Raw genomic sequence first — 22949 nt, forward strand, 5'->3', positions numbered from 1 at the left:
ACTAATGGCCCACACTACTTAGGCTTCTATTTCCAGTTTATACATACTACATACATTTCACAGACACAGTATATTTTACAATAGTTAAATTGTTTTTAGTCCCAGCGTTCAGCTCCACTCAACCCCTCCCATCTATCTCTGAACACCATCCAGTTTACATTTTTAGCTGCCATATTTTTCCAATGTGCTGTGTTTCACAAAAGTTCTGAACCTTTCTATCCTCATAGTTTCTACAGATTGTAAATTGAAGATAAACACCTTTGCTAAGAGTATTATTTTATTATTGATCAATTGACTCTGAATTTTCAAAATCACCCAGCAGTGCTATTTGCAGAGTTAGCTCCAAATAAATGTTGAAAATGTCCATCCATTCCTGAACCTGCAACCAAAAATAAGCTACATATGGGCAGTACCAAAACAAATGATCTAGTGATTCGGTCTCTTTGCAGCAAAATCTGCAGAGCTGGGATGGTTGTATCCCCCATATACAGTATATAACATTCTATTGGTTGCAAGAATTTTGTATAATCATTTCAATTGAAAAACAGTGTTGAATCCGGCGTCGTTTTGTGTATCAGTTCATAAACCATGTGCCATGGAGTCAGTACATCCAACACCTGTTTGGAGCAGCTGGCATAAAAAAACAATGAAACTGGTTTATTTATTTATTTATCACAATTATCTTTAGCCAATTTTGGTTTTTAATGCGGCTGACAGACAAGTTCCTTACCTTCTCCCCCTTTCCACTTGTAATGCTGCAATTAGTTGGTTGTAAGTTACCCCTCAGCCCTGGGGGGGGGGAGAAGTCAGAGACACCAGAGGGCCATTGGAAAACACTTCATTGTTTAAAAAAATTAAAATAAAACTACAATCATGAAAATAAACAGAGCAGATTGCTTGACAGAGGTGGCCTTGTTGTGAGGCAACGCAATGCAGCGGTCTCCATGGGTGATAACAGTGTGGTTGGCTGGAGGGCAGGGGTCCCTCAGGTCAAGTCCATGGATGGCTCGGTCTGATTCTGGTCCTGATGCAACCGTCTGAACCTGCAGCTATTCTCACCAGAGCAGCTCAGACAGTCACTTGACCGTAGGAGGGGTGTAGTGGGTCCGGCACCGTTCACTGAACACCTGAGGAAGGAACAGCACAGGAGAGGGTCATTGAAGTGCATATATCTGTGTGTGAGTGTGCTCGAGAGGTCAAACAGGCCATGAAGTGAGAGGTCAGACAGGCCATGAAGTGAGAGGTCAGAGGCCATGAGGTGAGAGGTCAGAGGCCATGAGGTGAGAGGTCAAACAGGCCATGAAGTGAGAGGTCAGAGGCCATGAGGTGAGAGGTCAGACAGGCCATGAAGTGAGAGGTCAGACAGGCCATGAAGTGAGAGGTCAGAGGCCATGAGGTGAGAGGTCAGACAGGCCATGAGGTGAGAGGCCATGAGGTGAGAGGTCAAACAGGCCATGAGGTGAGAGGTCAGACAGGCCATGAAGTGAGAGGTCAGACAGGCCATGAAGTGAGAGGCCATGAGGTGAGAGGTCAAACAGGTCATGAGGTGAGAGGTCAGAGTGATGTTCTTACCTTCAGACTCCTGTCATTAACAACCTCTTCAACATTCAGCTCTGATCGCATGAGTTTTAACTGGAGGAGAAAAGACAAAACACTCATATCACTACAAGAAGTTAACACTGAACACTGCTTCTAATCCAGTCAAATGCTGCCACCAACAGAAACCTGGAGACTATGGAGGATTAGTGTTAAGAATTCCAGCTCTTAGTTAGCAGTTCAACATTAAACAGGCCTCTTTGTTAGGGTTAAACAGGCAGTTTTAGCAACACTGAACTGCTAGTTTGTTGTACTTGCCCAACACGCCTTTTTCCTCATTGGTGGTACCTACAAATCACCTCACTTGTATCAGCCAATCACAGTTCGCCATTCCCTGTGCGCTTCACTGAACCCCACTGCTGCCGTCAGAGTGAGATCGCGGTCAGAATGGACTCTGACTGTTTCTCAAGATCTGTATTTGACCTGTGTTTTAGTGCATCGTATTTGACCTGTGTTCTAGAGCATCGTATTTGACCTGTGTTTTAGTGCATCGTATTTGACCTGTGTTCTAGAGCATCGTATTTGACCTGTGTTCTAGAGCATCGTATTTGACCTGTGTTTTAGTGCATCGTATTTGACCTGTGTTCTAGAGCATCGTATTTGACCTGTGTTCTAGAGCATCGTATTTGACCTGTGTTCTAGAGCATCGTATTTGACCTGTGTTCTAGAGCATCGTATTTGACCTGTGTTCTAGAGCATCGTATTTGACCTGTGTTCTAGAGCATCGTATTTGACCTGTGTTTTAGTGCATCGTATTTGACCTGTGTTCTAGAGCATCGTATTTGACCTGTGTTCTAGAGCATCGTATTTGACCTGTGTTTTAGTGCATCGTATTTGACCTGTGTTCTAGAGCATCGTATTTGACCTGTGTTTTAGTGCATCGTATTTGACCTGTGTTCTAGAGCATCGTATTTGACCTGTGTTCTAGAGCATCGTATTTGACCTGTGTTTTAGTGCATCGTATTTGACCTATGTTCTAGAGCATTGTATTTGATCTGTGTTTTAGTGCATCAAAGTGTAAGTATTGTTATTGCTTCTTTAGGTCAGTACTTCATTGTTGTTAAGGGTAAGGGTTAGGGTTAGGCCTAAGTTATTTACCATGTTTATTACGTTTACAAGGTATTTTCCTTTCCTATGTGCGTCATGCCATTTCTGGCCTGCTAGCCAAGATGTTAGCCAGCCATGCTAGCTCATTTACGCTGTGTGCCAAAGGTCTCGTTTAAGATGTATATTATTCTGTTCATACTGTCTGGCTAAGTTTATAGCCATGTATAACCTTTGTGAAGCCTCATGCTACCGTGTACTCAAATCAAATCAAATTTGCCACATGCGCCGAATACAACAGGTGTAGACATTACTGTGAAATGCTTACTTACAGCCATTAACCAACAATGCATTTATTTTTAAATAAAAAAGTAAAATAAAATAAAACAAAACAACAAAAAAGTGTTGAGAAAAAAAGAGCAAAAGTAAAATAGAATAACAGTAGGGAGGCTATATACACAGGGGGGTACCGGTGTCGAGTCAATGTGCTGGGGCACCGGCTAGTTGAGGGAGTTGAGATAATATGTACATGTGGGTAGAGTTAAAGTGACTATGCATAAATAATTAACAGAGTAGCAGCAGCATAAAAGGATGGGGTGGGGGGGGCAGTGCAAATAGTCCGGGTAGCCATGATTAGCTGTTCAGGAGCCTTATGGCTTGGGGGTAGAAGCTGTTGAGAAGCCTTTTGGACCTAGACTTGGCGCTCCGGTACCGCTTGCCGTGCGGTAGCAGAGAGAACAGTCTATGACTAGGGTGGCTGGAGTCTTTGACAATTTTGAGGGCCTTCCTCTGACACCGCCTGGTATAGAGGTCCTGGATGGCAGGAAGCTTGGCCCCAGTGATGTACTGGGTCGTACGCACTACCCTCTGTAGTGCCTTGCGGTCGGAGGCCGAGCAGTTGCCATACCAGGCGGTGATGCAACCAGTCAGGATGCTCTCGATGGTGCAGCTGTATAACTCTTCACGACTGTCTTGGTATGTTTGGACCATGATAGTTCGTTGGTGATGTAGACACCAAGGAACTTGAAGCTCTCAACCTGTTCCACTACAGCCCGTCGATCAGAATGGGGGCGTGCTCAGTCCTCTTTTTTTTTCCTGTAGTCCACAATCATCTCCTTTGTCTTGGTCACATTGAGGGAGAGGTTGTTATCCTGGCACCACACGGTGCAAACGTAATGATGGTGTTGGAGTCGTGCCTGGCCATGCAGTCATGGGTGAACAGGGAGTACAGCAGGGGACTGAGCACGCACCGCTGAGGGGTCCCCGTGTTGAGGATCCTTAGCTTAGTTGCTGCAGTAGTTTATGTGTCGGGGGGCTGGGGTTAGTTGGTTATACCTGGAGTACTTCTCCTGTCTTATCCAGTGTCCTGTGTGAATTTAAGTATGCTCTCTCTAATTCTCTCGTTCTCTCTTTCTCTCTGAGAACCTGAGCCCTAGGACCATACGTCAGGACTACCGGGCATGATGACACCTTGCTGTCCCCAGTCCGCCTGGCCTTGCTGCTATTCCAGTTTCAACTGTTCTGCCTGCGGCTACGAAACCCCTACCTGTCCCAGACCTGCTGTTTTCAACTCTAAATGATCGGCTATGAAAAGCCAACTGAGAGACCTGAGCCCTAGGACCATACGTCGGGACTACCGGCCGTGGTGACTCCTTGCTGTCCCCAGTCCGCCTGGCCTTGCTGCTATTCCAGTTTAAACTGTTCTGCCTGCGGTTATGGAACCCCTACCTGTCCCAGACCTGCTGTTTTAAACTCTAATGATCGGCTATGAAAAGCCAACTGAGATTTATTCCTGATTATTATTTGACCATGCTTGTCACTTATGAACATTTTTGAACATCTTGGCATGGTTCTGTTATAATCTCCACCCGGCACAGCCAGAAGAGGACTGGCCACACCTCATAGCCTGGTTCCTCTCTAGGTTTCTTCCTAGGTTTTGCCTTTCTAGGGAGTTTTTCCTAGCCACCGTGCTTCTACACCTGCATTACTAGCTGTTTGGGGTTTTAGGCTGGGTTTCTGTACAGCACTTCGAGATATTAGCTGATGTAAGAAGGGCTATATAAAATAAAATTGATTGATTGATTGATTGATAGTGATGAGCTTTGAGGGCACTATGGTGTTGAACGCTGAGCTGTAGTCAATGAATAGCATTCTCACGTAGGTGTTCCTCTTGTCCAGGTGGGAAAGGGCAGTGTGGAGTACAATAGAGATTGCATCATCTGTGGATCTGTTGGGGCGGTATGCAAATTGGAGCGGGTCTAGGGTTTCTGTGATAACGGTGTGGATGTGAGCCATGACCAGCCTTTCAAAGCACTTCATGGCTACAGACGTCAGTGCTACGGGTCAGTAGTCATTTAGGCAGGTTATCTTAGTGTCCTTGGGCACGGGGACTATGGTGGTATGCTTGAAACATGTTGGTATTACAGACTCAGTCAGGGACATGTTGAAAATGTCAGTGAAGACACTTGCCAGTTGGTCAGCACATGCTCAGAGTACACGTCCTGGTAATCCATCTGGCCCTGCGGCCTTGTGAATGTTGACCTGCTTAAAAGTCTTACTCACATCGGCTACGGAGAGCGTGATCACATAGTCATCTGGAACAGCTGGTGCTCTCATGCATGCTTCAGTGTTGCTTGCCTCGAAGCGAGCATAGAAGTGGTTTAGCTCGCCTGGAAGTCTTGTGTCACTGGGCAGCTCACGGCTGTGCTTCTCTTTGTAGTCTGTAATAGTTTGCAAGCCCTGCCACATCCGACGAGCATCGGACCCAGTGTAGTACGATTCAATCTTAGTCCTGTATTGACTCTTTGCCTGTTTGATGTTTCGTCGGAGGGCATAGCGGGATTTCTTATAAGCGTCCGGGTTAGAGTCCCGCTCCTTGAAAGCGGCAGCTCTACCCTTTAGCTCAGTGCGGATGTTGCCTGTAATCCATGACTTCTGGTTGGGGTATGTACGGTCACTGTGGGGACGACGTCATCGATGCACTTATTGATGAAGCCAGTGACTGATGTGGTGTACTCCTCAATGCTGTCTGAAGAATCCCGGAACATGTTCCAGTCTGTGCTAGCAAAACAGTCCTGTAGCTTAGCATCTGCGTCATCTGACCACTTTTTTTATTAACCGAGTCACTGGTGCTTCCTGCTTTAGTTTTTGCTTATAAGCAGGAATCAGGAGGATAGAGTTATGGTCAGATTTGCCAAATGGAGGGCGAGGGAGAGCTTTGTATGCGTCTCTGTGTGTGGAGTAAAGGTGGTCTAGAGTTTTTTTTCCTCTGGTTGCACATTTAACATGCTGGTAGAAATTAGGTAGAACGGATTTAAGTTTCCCTGCATTAAAGTCCCCGGCCACTAGGAGCGCTGCATCTGGATGAGCGTTTTCCTGTTGACTTATGGCCTTATACAGCTCGTTGACTGCAATCTTAATGCCAGCATTAGTTTGTGGTGGTAAATAGACAGCTATGAAAAATATAGATGAAAACTTTCTTGGTAAATAGTGTGGTCTACAGCTTATCATAAGATACTCTACCTCAGGCGAGCAAAACCTCGAGACTTCCTTAGTATTTGATTTTGTGCACCAGCTGTTGTTTACAAATATACACAGACCGCCACCCCTTGTCTTACCGGAGTCAGCCGTACTATCCTGCCGATGTAGAGTATATCCCGTCAGCTGTATGTTGTCCATGTCGTCGTTCAGCCACAACTTGTGAAACATAAGATATTACAGTTTTTAATATCCCGTTGGTAGGATAACCGTAATCGTAGTTCATCTAATTTATTTTCAAATGATTGAAGATTGGCTAATAGGATTGATGGAAGAGGCAGTTTACTCGCTTGCTGTCGGATCCTTACAAAGCGCCCCGATCTTCATCCACGATATCTCTGTCTCTTTCTCATGCGAATGACGGGGATTTGGGCCTGGTCGGGTGTCTGTAGAATATACTTTGCGTCCGACTCGTTGAAGAACAAATCTTCGTCCAATACGAGGTGAGTAATTGCTGTCCTGATATCCAGAAGCGCTTTTTGGTCATAAGAGACGGTGGCAGAAACATTATGTACATTATAAATGACAAATAACGCGAAAAAACACACATAATAGTACAAATGGTTAGAGGGCTGTAAAATGGCAGCCATCTTCTCCGGCGCCATTCTCAACAACTGTGGGACCTTATATAGACAGGTGTGTGCCTTTACAAATCATGTCCAATCAATTGAATTTACCACAGGTGGACTCCAATCAAGTTGTAGAAACATCTCAATGATGATCAATGGAAACAGGATGCACCTGAGATACATTTTGAATCTCATAGCAAAGGGTCTGAATACTTGTACTTACTACTTGTAAATAAGGTATTTCTGTATTATAACTATTTTATAATGTCCTCCTGAGTGGCACAGTGGTCTAAGGCGCTGCATCGCAGTGCTAGCTGTGCCCTTAGAGATCCTGGTTCGAATCCAGGCTCTGTCGTAGCCGGCCGCGACCGGGAGACCCATGGGGCGGCGCACAATTGGCCCAGCGTCGTCCAGGGTAGGGGAGGGAATGGCCGGCAGGGATGTTGGTAGAGCATGGCGTTTGCAACGCCAGGGTTGTGGGTTCGATTCCCACGGGGGGCCAGTATGTAAAAATATATAATGTATGCACTCACTAACTGGATAAGAGCGTCTGCTAAATGACCAAAATGTTATGTAAATGTTTTACATTTGCAAAAATGTCTACAAACCTGTTTTCACTTTGTCATTATGGGGTATTGTGTGTAGATTGCTAAAGATTTTTATTTATTTAATCAATTTTAGAATAAGGCTGTAACGTAAAAATATTTGGAAAAGTCAAGGGGTCTGAACACTTTCCGAAGGCACTGTATGTTTTGATTTCTAATACATTCTAAGGCTGCATTATGAGACTAATGATGATTTGAAAAAAGTCGCATGAGCTCTGCTTTGTTTTTTGCGCAGGCTGTACACACTTCATTAGTCTCTCATTCACAATTTGACAAGCACTTGATAATGCCTCGAATTTCCCGGCAGCATCCCCTTTGTGTGGCCGTAATGCCCCCTAAAAAAATCCATGCCTTTTGCGGCCAGTGGCCGTTGTGCCCTTGGGCTGAATATAATAATTATAATTCCCTTCTCCTGGCTGGGCGCACTTACACGGCTCTCCGTCATGTGATCGGGTCTTTTTCACAGGCTACATGTGAAGACAGATACATCCGGGACCCAACTGCGCGAGTCCTTATCCAATTCCAAGGCGCATATTGAAGATATTGGAAGAACTGTCCACATTCACTTTTCATCAGCCAACAAGATGAGTCGGCCTAATGAACAGAAAAAGCACTAGCCTATGTCAATCTACTATCCCCCATTGTACAAAAGTTGACCTAATTCTATTCTGTGAGAGAAATAAATATTCCAAACATAGTTCGTTGTCAGTTGTGGGATGCGATAGATCCCAAATTAATACAACCACTACCATTTAAAAAATGTATCATGCACCTGTCTCGAAACAGGGGCAGGGGGAAAAAATACATGTTATCTATGCACTTAAATAGCGAATGGAGGACGCTTTTCCCCGTGGTTTATTTTCATGCCACCCAGGTAGGCTATACTCCTGTTGTAAAGCGAAGCAATGTGCTTAATCTTAGGAAAGTTGAGAAATAAATATAGTAGGCCTAGCCTATAGAAAGCTGATGGGATCCTCCTCTTTTTAATAGAGGCCATCACTCTGTTTTCTCCCGCTACTCCAAAGCCTTTCGGAAAGTTGCGCAACATTGGTGTGGCGGTAATACGTAACAGCCCTAATCATAGTGTAGTATAGGTAATGTATTACCTTGGTGCAGTGTGGTGTATATCATAGTGTAGTATAGGTAATGGATTACCTTGGTGCAGTGTGGTGTGTATCATAGTGTAGTATAGGTAATGTATTACCTTGGTGCAGTGTGGTGTATATCATAGTGTAGTATAGGTAATGTATTACCTTGGTGCAGTGTGATGTGGATCATAGTGTAGTATAGGTAATGTATTACCTTGGTGTGGTGTGGATCATAGTGTAGTATAGGTAATGTATTACCTTGGTGCAGTGTGGTGTGGATCATAGTGTAGTATAGGTAATGTATTACCTTGGTGCAGTGTGGTGTGGATCATAGTGTAGTATAGGTAATGTATTACCTTGGTGCAGTCTGGTGTGGATCATAGTGTAGTATAGGTAATGTATTACCTTGGTGCAGTGTGGTGTGGATCATAGTGTAGTATAGGTAATGTATTACCTTGGTGCAGTGTGGTGTGGATCATAGTGTAGTATAGGTAATGTATTACCTTGGTGCAGTGTGGTGTATATCATAGTGTAGTATAGGTAATGTATTACCTTGGTGCAGTGTGATGTGGATCATAGTGTAGTATAGGTAATGTATTACCTTGGTGCAGTGTGGTGTGTATCGTAGTATAGGTAATGTATTACCTTGGTGCAGTGTGGTGTGGATCATAGTGTAGTATAGGTAATGTATTACCTTGGTGCAGTGTGGTGTGTATCGTAGTATAGGTAATGTATTACCTTGGTGCAGTGTGGTGTGGATCATAGTGTAGTATAGGTAATGTATTACCTTGGTGCAGTGTGGTGTGGATCATAGTGTAGTATAGGTAATGTATTACCTTGGTGTGGTGTGGTGTGGTGTGGATCATAGTGTAGTATAGGTAATGTATTACCTTGGTGTGGTGTGGTGTGGATCATAGTGTAGTATAGGTAATGTATTACCTTGGTGCAGTGTGGTGTGTATCATAGTGTAGTATAGGTAATGTATTACCTTGGTGCAGTGTGGTGTGTATCGTAGTATAGGTAATGTATTACCTTGGTGCAGTGTGGTGTGGATCATAGTGTAGTATAGGTAATGTATTACCTTGGTGTGGTGTGGTGTGGTGTGGATCATAGTGTAGTATAGGTAATGTATTACCTTGGTGCAGTGTGGTGTGTATCATAGTGTAGTATAGGTAATGTATTACCTTGGTGCAGTGTGGTGTGGATCATAGTGTAGTATAGGTAATGTATTACCTTGGTGCAGTGTGGTGTATATCATAGTGTAGTATAGGTAATGTATTACCTTGGTGCAGTGTGGTGTATATCATAGTGTAGTATAGGTAATGTATTACCTTGGTGCAGTGTGGTGTGGATCATAGTGTAGTATAGGTAATGTATTACCTTGGTGCAGTGTGGTGTGTATCATAGTGTAGTATAGGTAATGTATTACCTTGGTGCAGTGTGGTGTATATCATAGTGTAGTATAGGTAATGTATTACCTTGGTGTGGTGTGGTGTGGTGTGGATCATAGTGTAGTAGTCTAGGTAATGTATTACCTTGGTGCAGTGTGGTGTGTATCATAGTGTAGTATAGGTAATGTATTACCTTGGTGCAGTGTGGTGTATATCATAGTGTAGTATAGGTAATGTATTACCTTGGTGCAGTGTGGTGTGGATCATAGTGTAGTATAGGTAATGTATTACCTTCGTGCAGTGTGGTGTGGATCATAGTGTAGTATAGGTAATGTATTACCTTGGTGCAGTGTGGTGTATATCATAGTGTAGTATAGGTAATGTATTACCTTGGTGCAGTGTGGTGTGGATCATAGTGTAGTATAGGTAATGTATTACCTTGGTGCAGTGTGGTGTGTATCATAGTGTAGTATAGGTAATGTATTACCTTGGTGCAGTGTGGTGTGGATCATAGTGTAGTATAGGTAATGTATTACCTTGGTGCAGTGTGGTGTGGATCATAGTGTAGTATAGGTAATGTATTACCTTGGTGCAGTGTGGTGTATATCATAGTGTAGTATAGGTAATGTATTACCTTGGTGCAGTGTGGTGTGGATCATAGTGTAGTATAGGTAATGTATTACCTTGGTGCAGTGTGGTGTGGATCATAGTGTAGTATAGGTAATGTATTACCTTGGTGCAGTGTGGTGTGGATCATAGTGTAGTATAGGTAATGTATTACCTTGGTGCAGTGTGGTGTGGATCATAGTGTAGTATAGGTAATGTATTACCTTGGTGCAGTGTGGTGTGTATCATAGTGTAGTATAGGTAATGTATTACCTTGGTGCAGTGTGGTGTATATCATAGTGTAGTATAGGTAATGTATTACCTTGGTGTGGTGTGGTGTGGTGTGGATCATAGTGTAGTATAGGTAATGTATTACCTTGGTGTGGTGTGGTGTGTATCATATTGTAGTATAGGTAATGTATTACCTTGGTGCAGTGTGGTGTGGATCATAGTGTAGTATAGGTAATGTATTACCTTGGTGCAGTGTGATGTGGATCATAGTGTAGTATAGGTAATGTATTACCTTGGTGCAGTGTGGTGTGGATCATAGTGTAGTATAGGTAATGTATTACCTTGGTGCAGTGTGGTGTGGATCATAGTGTAGTATAGGTAATGTATTACCTTGGTGCAGTGTGGTGTGTATCATAGTGTAGTATAGGTAATGTATTACCTTGGTGCAGTGTGGTGTATATCATAGTGTAGTATAGGTAATGTATTACCTTGGTGTGGTGTGGTGTGGTGTGGATCATAGTGTAGTATAGGTAATGTATTACCTTGGTGTGGTGTGGTGTGTATCATATTGTAGTATAGGTAATGTATTACCTTGGTGCAGTGTGGTGTGGATCATAGTGTAGTATAGGTAATGTATTACCTTGGTGCAGTGTGATGTGGATCATAGTGTAGTATAGGTAATGTATTACCTTGGTGCAGTGTGGTGTGGATCATAGTGTAGTATAGGTAATGTATTACCTTGGTGCAGTGTGGTGTGGATCATAGTGTAGTATAGGTAATGTATTACCTTGGTGCAGTGTGGTGTGTATCATAGTGTAGTATAGGTAATGTATTACCTTGGTGCAGTGTGGTGTATATCATAGTGTAGTATAGGTAATGTATTACCTTGGTGTGGTGTGGTGTGGTGTGGATCATAGTGTAGTATAGGTAATGTATTACCTTGGTGCAGTGTGGTGTGGATCATAGTGTAGTATAGGTAATGTATTACCTTGGTGCAGTGTGGTGTATATCATAGTGTAGTATAGGTAATGTATTACCTTGGTGCAGTGTGGTGTGGATCATAGTGTAGTATAGGTAATGTATTACCTTGGTGCAGTGTGGTGTGTATCATAGTGTAGTATAGGTAATGTATTACCTTGGTGCAGTGTGGTGTGGATCATAGTGTAGTATAGGTAATGTATTACCTTGGTGCAGTGTGGTGTGGATCATAGTGTAGTATAGGTAATGTATTACCTTGGTGCAGTGTGGTGTATATCATAGTGTAGTATAGGTAATGTATTACCTTGGTGCAGTGTGGTGTGGATCATAGTGTAGTATAGGTAATGTATTACCTTGGTGCAGTGTGGTGTGGATCATAGTGTAGTATAGGTAATGTATTACCTTGGTGCAGTGTGGTGTGGATCATAGTGTAGTATAGGTAATGTATTACCTTGGTGCAGTGTGGTGTGGATCATAGTGTAGTATAGGTAATGTATTACCTTGGTGCAGTGTGGTGTGTATCATAGTGTAGTATAGGTAATGTATTACCTTGGTGCAGTGTGGTGTATATCATAGTGTAGTATAGGTAATGTATTACCTTGGTGTGGTGCAGTGTGGTGTGGATCATAGTGTAGTATAGGTAATGTATTACCTTGGTGCAGTGTGGTGTGTATCATAGTGTAGTATAGGTAATGTATTACCTTGGTGCAGTGTGGTGTATATCATAGTGTAGTATAGGTAATGTATTACCTTGGTGCAGTGTGGTGTGGATCATAGTGTAGTATAGGTAATGTATTACCTTGGTGCAGTGTGGTGTATATCATAGTGTAGTATAGGTAATGTATTACCTTGGTGCAGTGTGGTGTGTATCAGTGTAGTATAGGTAATGTATTACCTTGGTGCAGTGTGGTGTGGATCATAGTGTAGTATAGGTAATGTATTACCTTGGTGCAGTGTGGTGTGGATCATAGTGTAGTATAGGTAATGTATTACCTTGGTGCAGTGTGGTGTGGATCATAGTGTAGTATAGGTAATGTATTACCTTGGTGTGGTGTGTATCATAGTGTAGTATAGGTAATGTATTACCTTGGTGCAGTGTGGTGTGTATCATAGTGTAGTATAGGTAATGTATTACCTTGGTGCAGTGTGGTGTGGATCATAGTGTAGTATAGGTAATGTATTACCTTGGTGCAGTGTGGTGTGGATCATAGTGTAGTATAGGTAATGTATTACCTTGGTGCAGTGTGGTGTATATCATAGTGTAGTATAGGTAATGTATTACCTTGGTGTGGTGCAGTGTGGTGTGGATCATAGTGTAGTAGTCTAGGTAATGTATTACCTTGGTGCAGTGTGGTGTATATCATAGTGTAGTATAGGTAATGTATTACCTTGGTGCAGTGTGGTGTGCAGTGTGGTGTGGATCATAGTGTAGTATAGGTAATGTATTACCTTGGTGCAGTGTGGTGTGTATCATAGTGTAGTATAGGTAATGTATTACCTTGGTGCAGTGTGGTGTATATCATAGTGTAGTATAGGTAATGTATTACCTTGGTGCAGTGTGGTGTGGATCATAGTGTAGTATAGGTAATGTATTACCTTGGTGCAGTGTGGTGTATATCATAGTGTAGTATAGGTAATGTATTACCTTGGTGCAGTGTGGTGTGTATCAGTGTAGTATAGGTAATGTATTACCTTGGTGCAGTGTGGTGTGGATCATAGTGTAGTATAGGTAATGTATTACCTTGGTGCAGTGTGGTGTGGATCATAGTGTAGTATAGGTAATGTATTACCTTGGTGCAGTGTGGTGTGGATCATAGTGTAGTATAGGTAATGTATTACCTTGGTGTGGTGTGTATCATAGTGTAGTATAGGTAATGTATTACCTTGGTGCAGTGTGGTGTGTATCATAGTGTAGTATAGGTAATGTATTACCTTGGTGCAGTGTGGTGTGGATCATAGTGTAGTATAGGTAATGTATTACCTTGGTGCAGTGTGGTGTGTATCATAGTGTAGTATAGGTAATGTATTACCTTGGTGCAGTCTGGTGTGGATCATAGTGTAGTATAGGTAATGTATTACCTTGGTGCAGTGTGGTGTATATCATAGTGTAGTATAGGTAATGTATTACCTTGGTGCAGTGTGGTGTGGATCATAGTGTAGTATAGGTAATGTATTACCTTGGTGCAGTGTGGTGTATATCATAGTGTAGTATAGGTAATGTATTACCTTGGTGCAGTGTGGTGTGTATCAGTGTAGTATAGGTAATGTATTACCTTGGTGCAGTGTGGTGTGGATCATAGTGTAGTATAGGTAATGTATTACCTTGGTGCAGTGTGGTGTGGATCATAGTGTAGTATAGGTAATGTATTACCTTGGTGCAGTGTGGTGTGGATCATAGTGTAGTATAGGTAATGTATTACCTTGGTGTGGTGTGTATCATAGTGTAGTATAGGTAATGTATTACCTTGGTGCAGTGTGGTGTGTATCATAGTGTAGTATAGGTAATGTATTACCTTGGTGCAGTGTGGTGTGGATCATAGTGTAGTATAGGTAATGTATTACCTTGGTGCAGTGTGGTGTATATCATAGTGTAGTATAGGTAATGTATTACCTTGGTGTGGTGTGGTGTGGTGTGGATCATAGTGTAGTAGTCTAGGTAATGTATTACCTTGGTGCAGTGTGGTGTGGATCATAGTGTAGTATAGGTAATGTATTACCTTGGTGCAGTGTGGTGTGTATCATAGTGTAGTATAGGTAATGTATTACCTTGGTGCAGTGTGGTGTATATCATAGTGTAGTATAGGTAATGTATTACCTTGGTGCAGTGTGGTGTGGATCATAGTGTAGTATAGGTAATGTATTACCTTGGTGCAGTGTGGTGTGTATCATAGTGTAGTATAGGTAATGTATTACCTTGGTGCAGTGTGGTGTATATCATAGTGTAGTATAGGTAATGTATTACCTTGGTGCAGTGTGGTGTGTATCAGTGTAGTATAGGTAATGTATTACCTTGGTGCAGTGTGGTGTGGATCATAGTGTAGTATAGGTAATGTATTACCTTGGTGCAGTGTGGTGTGGATCATAGTGTAGTATAGGTAATGTATTACCTTGGTGCAGTGTGGTGTGGATCATAGTGTAGTATAGGTAATGTATTACCTTGGTGTGGTGTGTATCATAGTGTAGTATAGGTAATGTATTACCTTGGTGCAGTGTGGTGTGTATCATAGTGTAGTATAGGTAATGTATTACCTTGGTGCAGTGTGGTGTGGATCATAGTGTAGTATAGGTAATGTATTACCTTGGTGCAGTGTGGTGTGGATCATAGTGTAGTATAGGTAATGTATTACCTTGGTGCAGTCTGGTGTGGATCATAGTGTAGTATAGGTAATGTATTACCTTGGTGCAGTGTGGTGTGGATCATAGTGTAGTATAGGTAATGTATTACCTTGGTCTGTTCCTTCCTGAGTAGTTTGATGGTTGTCATGTTGTCTCCGTCCTTGGCCCTCTGCTCTCTCAGCTGGTCCACCACCTCAGAGGTCTGGCCTATACACGTCTTAATGGCTCGGTCTCTGCTCAGGTGGGCCTCCATCAGCTGCAACACCACATCAAACACAACAACACATACACAACACCACAAACAACACATACACCACAAACACATACAACACCACAAACAACACATACACAACACCACAAACACAACACCACAAACACAACACCACAAACACAACACCACACATACACCACAAACACATACACAACACCAAACACAACACACCACAAACACAAAACCACAAACACAACACCACAAACACCACACAACAAACAATACCACAGGATTACTGAGCCAGTCTTTAACCTGGTGATTCCACTTAATTTATAAACGGTTTGAATGTATATACTCAAGCAGGACAACGGAAAATGTTTTGCGAGTTGGCATTTGCCCTAGCTAGCAGATTGTAATGGGCTAAATGTGATGCTCCAATGTGATTGGCACTGTTTGGCATAGCATAGAGAATGTGATTGGTACTGTTCGGCGTAGCATAGAGAATGTGATTGGTACTGTTCGGCGTAGCATAGAGAATGTGATTGGTACTGTTCGGCGTAGCATAGAGAATGTGATTGGCACTGTTTGGCGTAGCATAGAGAATGTGATTGGCACTGTTCGGCGTAGCATAGAGAATGTGATTGGCACTGTTCGGCGTAGCATAGAGAATGTGATTGGCACTGTTCGGCGTAGCATAGAGAATGTGATTGGTACTGTTCGGCGTAGCATAGAGAATGTTCCACCAACCTTAACTTGGCGATACTATCTTCATTTTCGAATTCAGCCAAACGTACAGTATCTTCTACAATGTCTGTGTCCAGTTGCAGGTTGGTCGTTTGAATTTAGAAAATGCTCTGTTATTAAAATAAATGTTTTTTTGCTCCATGAAGTAATCCAACAATGTGTACGCCACCATTTTGTCAATTTCAAATCTTCTCTCATTGATCGAGACAGGCTGGTCCACCCTGAAGTGGCGCATGTCATGATGACACTCATCTGTCTCGATCAATGAGAGAAGATTTGAAATTGACAAGATGGCGGCGTACACATCGTTGTATTACTTCATGGAGCGAAAAAAAAATATTTATTTTAATAACAGAGCATTTTCTAAATTCAAAACAAACCACCTGCAACTGGACACGGACACTTTAGAAAATACATGTTTGGCCGAATCGAGAACTTAGATAGTATCGTCAAATTAAGGTTGGTCGAACATTCTGTGCTACGCCAAACAGTACCTATCACATTGGAGCATCTCATTAGCCCGTTACAATCTGCTAGCTAGCATTTGCCCCAGCACTTTTCAAATCAGCACTTCTGATTTAACTTAATGAAAATATTTATGCAAAATCATTCAAAGACAATACTGTTTTTTAAGATTGATTTGTCAACTTGCGCACTATTTATTGGAGTGCTGCAGGGTTTGTGTGTGTGTTGACCAATCAGATTCACGGAAATCACAGGTGGCGCGGGCCGGCCACAACGCACCTTGTCTAGCAAAGCGCGCTCTCCACTTACCTCAGGTATTTATTTAGCGATAACACCTTACCTCAGGTATTTATTTAGAGATAACACCTTACCTCAGGTATTTATTTAGAGATAACACTCCCAACAGACACAAGCAACAACTCTACACACAGATGTTGCTGCAGCATACATACAACAAAATGATGTTTCAGTGTGATCAACTGAAGACAACCACAGCTGCTACGGCCAATGAGCCCTGTCCACTCTGGCCAGGGTAAACCAAGTGGTAACCTTCTGGTTCTGTATTTATATCAGAGGTGGCACCACAGGTCCCAGGCTGGTAACCTTCTGGTTCTGTATTTATATCAGAGGTGGCACCACAGGTCCCAGACTGGTAACCTTCTGGTTCTGTATTTATAGCAGAGGTGGTACCACAGGTCCCAGACTGGTAACCTTCTGGTTCTGTATTTATATCAGAGGTGGCACCACAGGTCCCAGACTGGTAACCTTCTGGTTCTGTATTTATAGCAGAGGTGGTACCACAGGTCCCAGACTGGTAACCTTCTGGTTCTGTATTTATAGCAGAGGTGGCACCACAGGTCCCAGACTGGTAACCTTCTGGTTCTGTATTTATATCAGAGGTGGCACCACAGGTCCCAGACTGGTAACCTTCTGGTTCTGTATTTATAACAGAGGTGGCACCACAGGTCCCAGGCTGGTAACCTTCTGGTTCTGTATTTATAGCAGAGGTGGCACCACAGGTCCCAGACTGGTAACCTTCTGGTTCTGTATTTATAGCAGAGGTGGCACCACAGGTCCCAGACTGGTAACCTTCTGGTTCTGTATTTATAGCAGAGGTGGTACCACAGGTCCCAGACTGGTAACCTTCTGGTTCTGTATTTATATCAGAGGTGGCACCACAGGTCCCAGACTGGTAACCTTCTGGTTCTGTATTTATAGCAGAGGTGGTACCACAGGTCCCAGACTGGTAACCTTCTGGTTCTGTATTTATAGCAGAGGTGGCACCACAGGTCCCAGACTGGTAACCTTCTGGTTCTGTATTTATATCAGAGGTGGCACCACAGGTCCCAGACTGGTAACCTTCTGGTTCTGTATTTATATCAGAGGTGGTACCACAGGTCCCAGACTGGTAACCTTCTGGTTCTGTATTTATATCAGAGGTGGTACCACAGGTCCCAGACTGGTAACCTTCTGGTTCTGTATTTATAACAGAGGTGGCACCACAGGTCCCAGGCTGGTAACCTTCTGGTTCTGTATTTATAGCAGAGGTGGCACCACAGGTCCCAGACTGGTAACCTTCTGGTTCTGTATTTATAGCAGAAGTGGCACCACAGGTCCCAGACTGGTAACCTTCTGGTTCTGTATTTATATCAGAGGTGGTACCACAGGTCCCAGACTGGTAACCTTCTGGTTCTGTATTTATATCAGAGGTGGCACCACAGGTCCCAGACTGGTAACCTTCTGGTTCTGTATTCATAACAGAGGTGGCACCACAGGTCCCAGACTGGTAACCTTCTGGTTCTGTATTTATAGCAGAGGTGGTACCACAGGTCCCAGACTGGTAACCTTCTGGTTCTGTATTTATATCAGAGGTGGTACCTGACCCTATAGGACATGACAGTGATTTATCCGTTTTAAAAATGGTTTAATATGGTCTATGATGGCACCAGTTTTCTAATCAGGTTACGTGTTTTTTTTACTCCTGGAAAAACTCCTGGCCCTGGGGAGGATGAAAGCCCTGTCAAACTGCAACAACCTTGTACATGTTCATATGAATGATATTTAGACTCGACTAACGGGGGTTTCCTCTACCCAGACAACAACTGATGGACAACAGAACTCACATCATGCAGACCAATGGAACTGTATGCCAACAGAACTCACATCATGCAGACCAATGGGACTGTATGCCAACAGAACTCACATCATGCAGACCAATGGAACTGTATGCCAACAGAACTCACATCATGCAGACCAATGGGACTGTAGGCCTAATACAAATGTTACTCTGTCTATGTCATCACTATTGTGTTGATTGATTCATTCCAGTTAATCATTTTGTATTGAAAAGGTCAAGGCAGCCTAGCCAGCCCAAGATGGAATATAAACCAAATTCTATCACATTTTCTCCTAACACAAACAAATGGACTATAAATACATGACCAATATGTTTACCCTGATGGACAGGGTGTATAGGCTGTATACAGCTGCTGTTGTTGTTAGTAGCCTACAGCATGTCAGATATCGTCACAGGCTACAGCATGTCAGATATCATCACAGGCTACAGCATGTCAGATATCATCACAGGCTACAGCATGTCAGATATCATCACAGGCTACAGCATGTCAGATATCATCACAGGCTACAGCATGTGAGATATCATCACAGGCTACAGCATGTGAGATATCATCACAGGCTACAGCATGTCAGATATAATCACAGGCTACAGCATGTCAGATATCATCACAGGCTACAGCATGTCAGATATCATCATAGGCTACAGCATGTCAGATATCATCACAGGCTACAGCATGTCAGATATCATCACAGGCTACAGCATGTCAGATATCATCACAGGCTACAGCATGTCAGATATCATCACAGGCTACAGCATGTCAGATATCATCACAGGCTACAGCATGTCAGATATCATCACAGGCTACAGCATGTCAGATATCATCACAGGCTACAGCATGTCAGATATCATCACAGGCTACAGCATGTCAGATATCATCATAGGCTACAGCATGTCAGATATCATCACAGGCTACAGCATGTGAGATATCATCACAGGCTACAGCATGTCAGATATCATCACAGGCAACAGCATGTCAGATATCATCATAGGCTACAGCATGTCAGATATCATCACAGGCTACAGCATGTCAGATATCATCATAGGCTACAGCATGTCAGATATCATCACAGGCTACAGCATGTCAGATATCATCATAGGCTACAGCATGTCAGATATCATCATAGGCTACAGCATGTCAGATATCATCATAGGCTACAGCATGTCAGATATCATCACAGGCTACAGCATGTCAGATATCATCACAGGCTACAGCATGTCAGATATCATCACAGGCTACAGCATGTCAGATATCATCACAGGCTACAGCATGTCAGATATCATCATAGGCTACAGCATGTCAGATATCATCATAGGCTACAGCATGTCAGATATCATCATAGGCTACAGCATGTCAGATATCATCATAGGCTACAGCATGTCAGATATCATCATAGGCTACAGCATGTCAGATATCATCATAGGCTACAGCATGTCAGATATCATCACAGGCTACAGCATGTCAGATATCATCACAGGCTACAGCATGTCAGATATCATCACAGGCTACAGCATGTCAGATATCATCATAGGCTACAGCATGTCAGATATCATCATAGGCTACAGCATGTCAGATATCATCATAGGCTACAGCATGTCAGATATCATCATAGGCTACAGCATGTCAGATATCATCATAGGCTACAGCATGTCAGATATCATCATAGGCTACAGCATGTCAGATATCATCATAGGCTACAGCATGTCAGATAGCTAATGATTAGGTTAGCCTAGGCTGCTGCCACATTTCTGTAAATACGTTTTGTGTCTGTCGGAAGTGAGGTATTATCACGTTTGCTAAATAAATACCGAAGGAAAATGGAAAGTGCACTTGTGCATGCGTTGTGCCCAGCCTGCATCAGCCCCCAGCTGTGCCCTGGACACCATATGTGAATTGCTTGCCCCCCATCTATCCTCAGGCGTTCGTACTGCTTGGTGACCTAAACTGGGATATGCTTAACACCCCGGCCATCCTACAATCCAAACTAGATGCCCTCAATCTCACACAAATTATCAAGGAACCTACCAGGTACAACCCTAAATCTGTAAACATGGGCACCCTCATAGATATTATCCTGACTAACTTACCCTCTGCTGTCTTCAACCAGGATCACTGCCTTATTTTTTATTTTATTTTATTTTTTTTGGGGGGGGGTGGATTTTGGAGGATGGCCTGGTGTCAAGAAGGGCAGCAAAGAAGCCACTTCTCTCCAGGAAAAACATCAGGGACAGACTGATATTCAGCAAAAGGTACAGGGATTGGACTGCTGAGGACTGGAGTAAAGTCATTTTCTTTGATGAATCCCCTTTCCGATTGTTTTTTTTTTTTTTTTTTTTGGGGGGTGGATCAGCTTAATATTGCAGATAGATTGTATCTTCTATCAATGTAATTGTCTGCATCACTTCCAATCCCCCATGTTTTTTATATATATACTCCCCTTTATTACTTTTCAACCCTAACCCTATCCCTACTTGGGGTAAATTAGTGAACAACAATGCCCAGGCCTCTACTTCCAGCCTATACTTACTATCTACACCTTATGGACACAGTTAATTTTACAATAATTCTATATATATATATATATATATATATATATATATATATATATATATATATATATATATATATATATATATAAATAATTATTTGTTTTGCTCCTGAACTTCTTCTACTCTCAACCTCTCCGATCATTTTCCTGATGTCCATCCGGTTTGCTTCTATATGCCATATCTTTCTAACTGTGCTCTTTCCCAAAAGCTCCCAACATACAACCTATATACTTATTATGGACACAGTATGCTTACATTATTAGCTATCTTTGTTATTAGTTGTTGTTAGTTGTTATTAGTCCCATCCTTCAGCTCCATTCAACACCTCCCATCTATCTCTTAACACCATCCATATTGGATTTCTATTTGCCATATATATTTCAACCGTACTGTGATGTTTTACAAAAGTTCTGAACCTTTCTATTCTCATTGCTTCTACAGATTGTGAATTAAAAATAAACATTTTTGCTAAAAGTATTCTTATATTATTGATCGATTGACTATGACTTTTCAGATCACCCAGTAGTGCTATCTGCAGGGTTAGCTCCAGGTAAATATTGCAATCCTTTAGCCATTCCTGGACCTGTGACCAAAAACAAGCTACAAATGGACAGAACCAAAACAAATGATCTAATGATTCTGTCTCTTCGCAGCAAAATCTGCAGAGCTGGGAAGATTGTATCCCCCATATCAATAACATCCTATTGGTAGCAAGAATTTTATATAATAATTTAAATTGAAAGATTCTAATTTTTGAATCCGGTGTTGTTTTGCGTGTCAGTTCATAAACACTATGCCATGGGATCGGTACGTCAAAGATCTCTTCCCAACTATTTTGCAATCTATATGGGACGGCTGTCAATCCTTTGGTCCTTAAGTGAAACTGATATACTTTTTTATTTATCACAGTTTTCCTTAACCAATTATGTTATTTAATGCAAGGCCGACAGACAAGTTCCTTACTTTCTCCCCCTTCAACTTTCCTCTTCCACTTTTGCGGTAAGGCTGCAATTATTTGGTTGTAATTTTGGGTGGAGCAGACATTTCCACATGTTTTTGTTAGCTGCATGCGGAACATAACTCCACCAGTCCTACCGATGATATCATTTACGAAGATTATACCTTTTTTAAACATTCTGTCAAAAAATAAAGGTTTTTTGTCAATTAGTATATTTGAATTTAACCACAATATTTGTTTCATTATTTGTTCTGTCGTTTCTGGAGGATTAAATTGAAATTGCAACCAACTTTCTATGGCTTGTTTTAGAAATAGTGATATTTGGGAGATGATTTCCTTTTCAAATAACTGCAAATGAGTTGTTGTAATCTGAATAAAGGGAAAAAGGCCTTTCTTGAACATTGGGTGAGACAATCTTACTAATTTGCTTGAGAACCAGTTCGGATTTAAGTATAACTTTTGTATGACTGAAGCTTTTAGTGATCGGTCTAATGCTTTAACATTTAATAAATTCTGTCCTCCGAATTCATAATCATTATATAAATATGCCCTTTTAATTTTGTCTGGCTTGCCGTTCCAAATAAAATTGAATATATTTTTCTCATATAATTTAAAAAACTGTTCGCTAGGCGTAGGCAAGACCATAAGCAAATAGGTAAACTGGGATAATACTAAAGAGTTAATCAGGGTGATTTTTCCACAAATTGACAGGTATTTTCCTTTCCATGGTAGTAAGATCTTATCTACAGTGGGGAAAAAAGTATTTAGTCAGCCACCAATTGTGCAAGTTCTCCCACTTAAAAAGATGAGAGAGGCCTGTATTTTTGATCATAGGTACACGTCAACTATGACAGACAAAATGAGAAAAAAAATTCCAAAAAATCACATTGTAGGATTTTTAATGAA

General features: G+C 42.1%; 1 protein-coding gene across 1 annotated transcript in view; it reads right to left on the minus strand.

Annotated features, from left to right (window-relative positions):
* Positions 1-535: 535 nt before the first annotated feature.
* Positions 536-22949, minus strand: part of mix23 (mitochondrial matrix import factor 23) — a 56173-nt gene continuing 33759 nt past the window's right edge. Inside the window, exons 4-6 of the mRNA XM_041861410.2 lie at positions 15091-15237; positions 1573-1632; positions 536-1127 (exon numbers count right to left, since the gene is read on the minus strand). Coding sequence (XP_041717344.1) covers positions 1077-1127; positions 1573-1632; positions 15091-15237 — 258 coding nt within the window. The 3' untranslated portion in view covers positions 536-1076. The remainder of the gene's footprint in view (positions 1128-1572; positions 1633-15090; positions 15238-22949) is intronic.

This window comes from Coregonus clupeaformis, chromosome 34 (genome assembly GCF_020615455.1).
Source record: "Coregonus clupeaformis isolate EN_2021a chromosome 34, ASM2061545v1, whole genome shotgun sequence".
In the NCBI taxonomy this organism is placed as follows: Eukaryota; Metazoa; Chordata; class Actinopteri; order Salmoniformes; family Salmonidae; genus Coregonus; species Coregonus clupeaformis.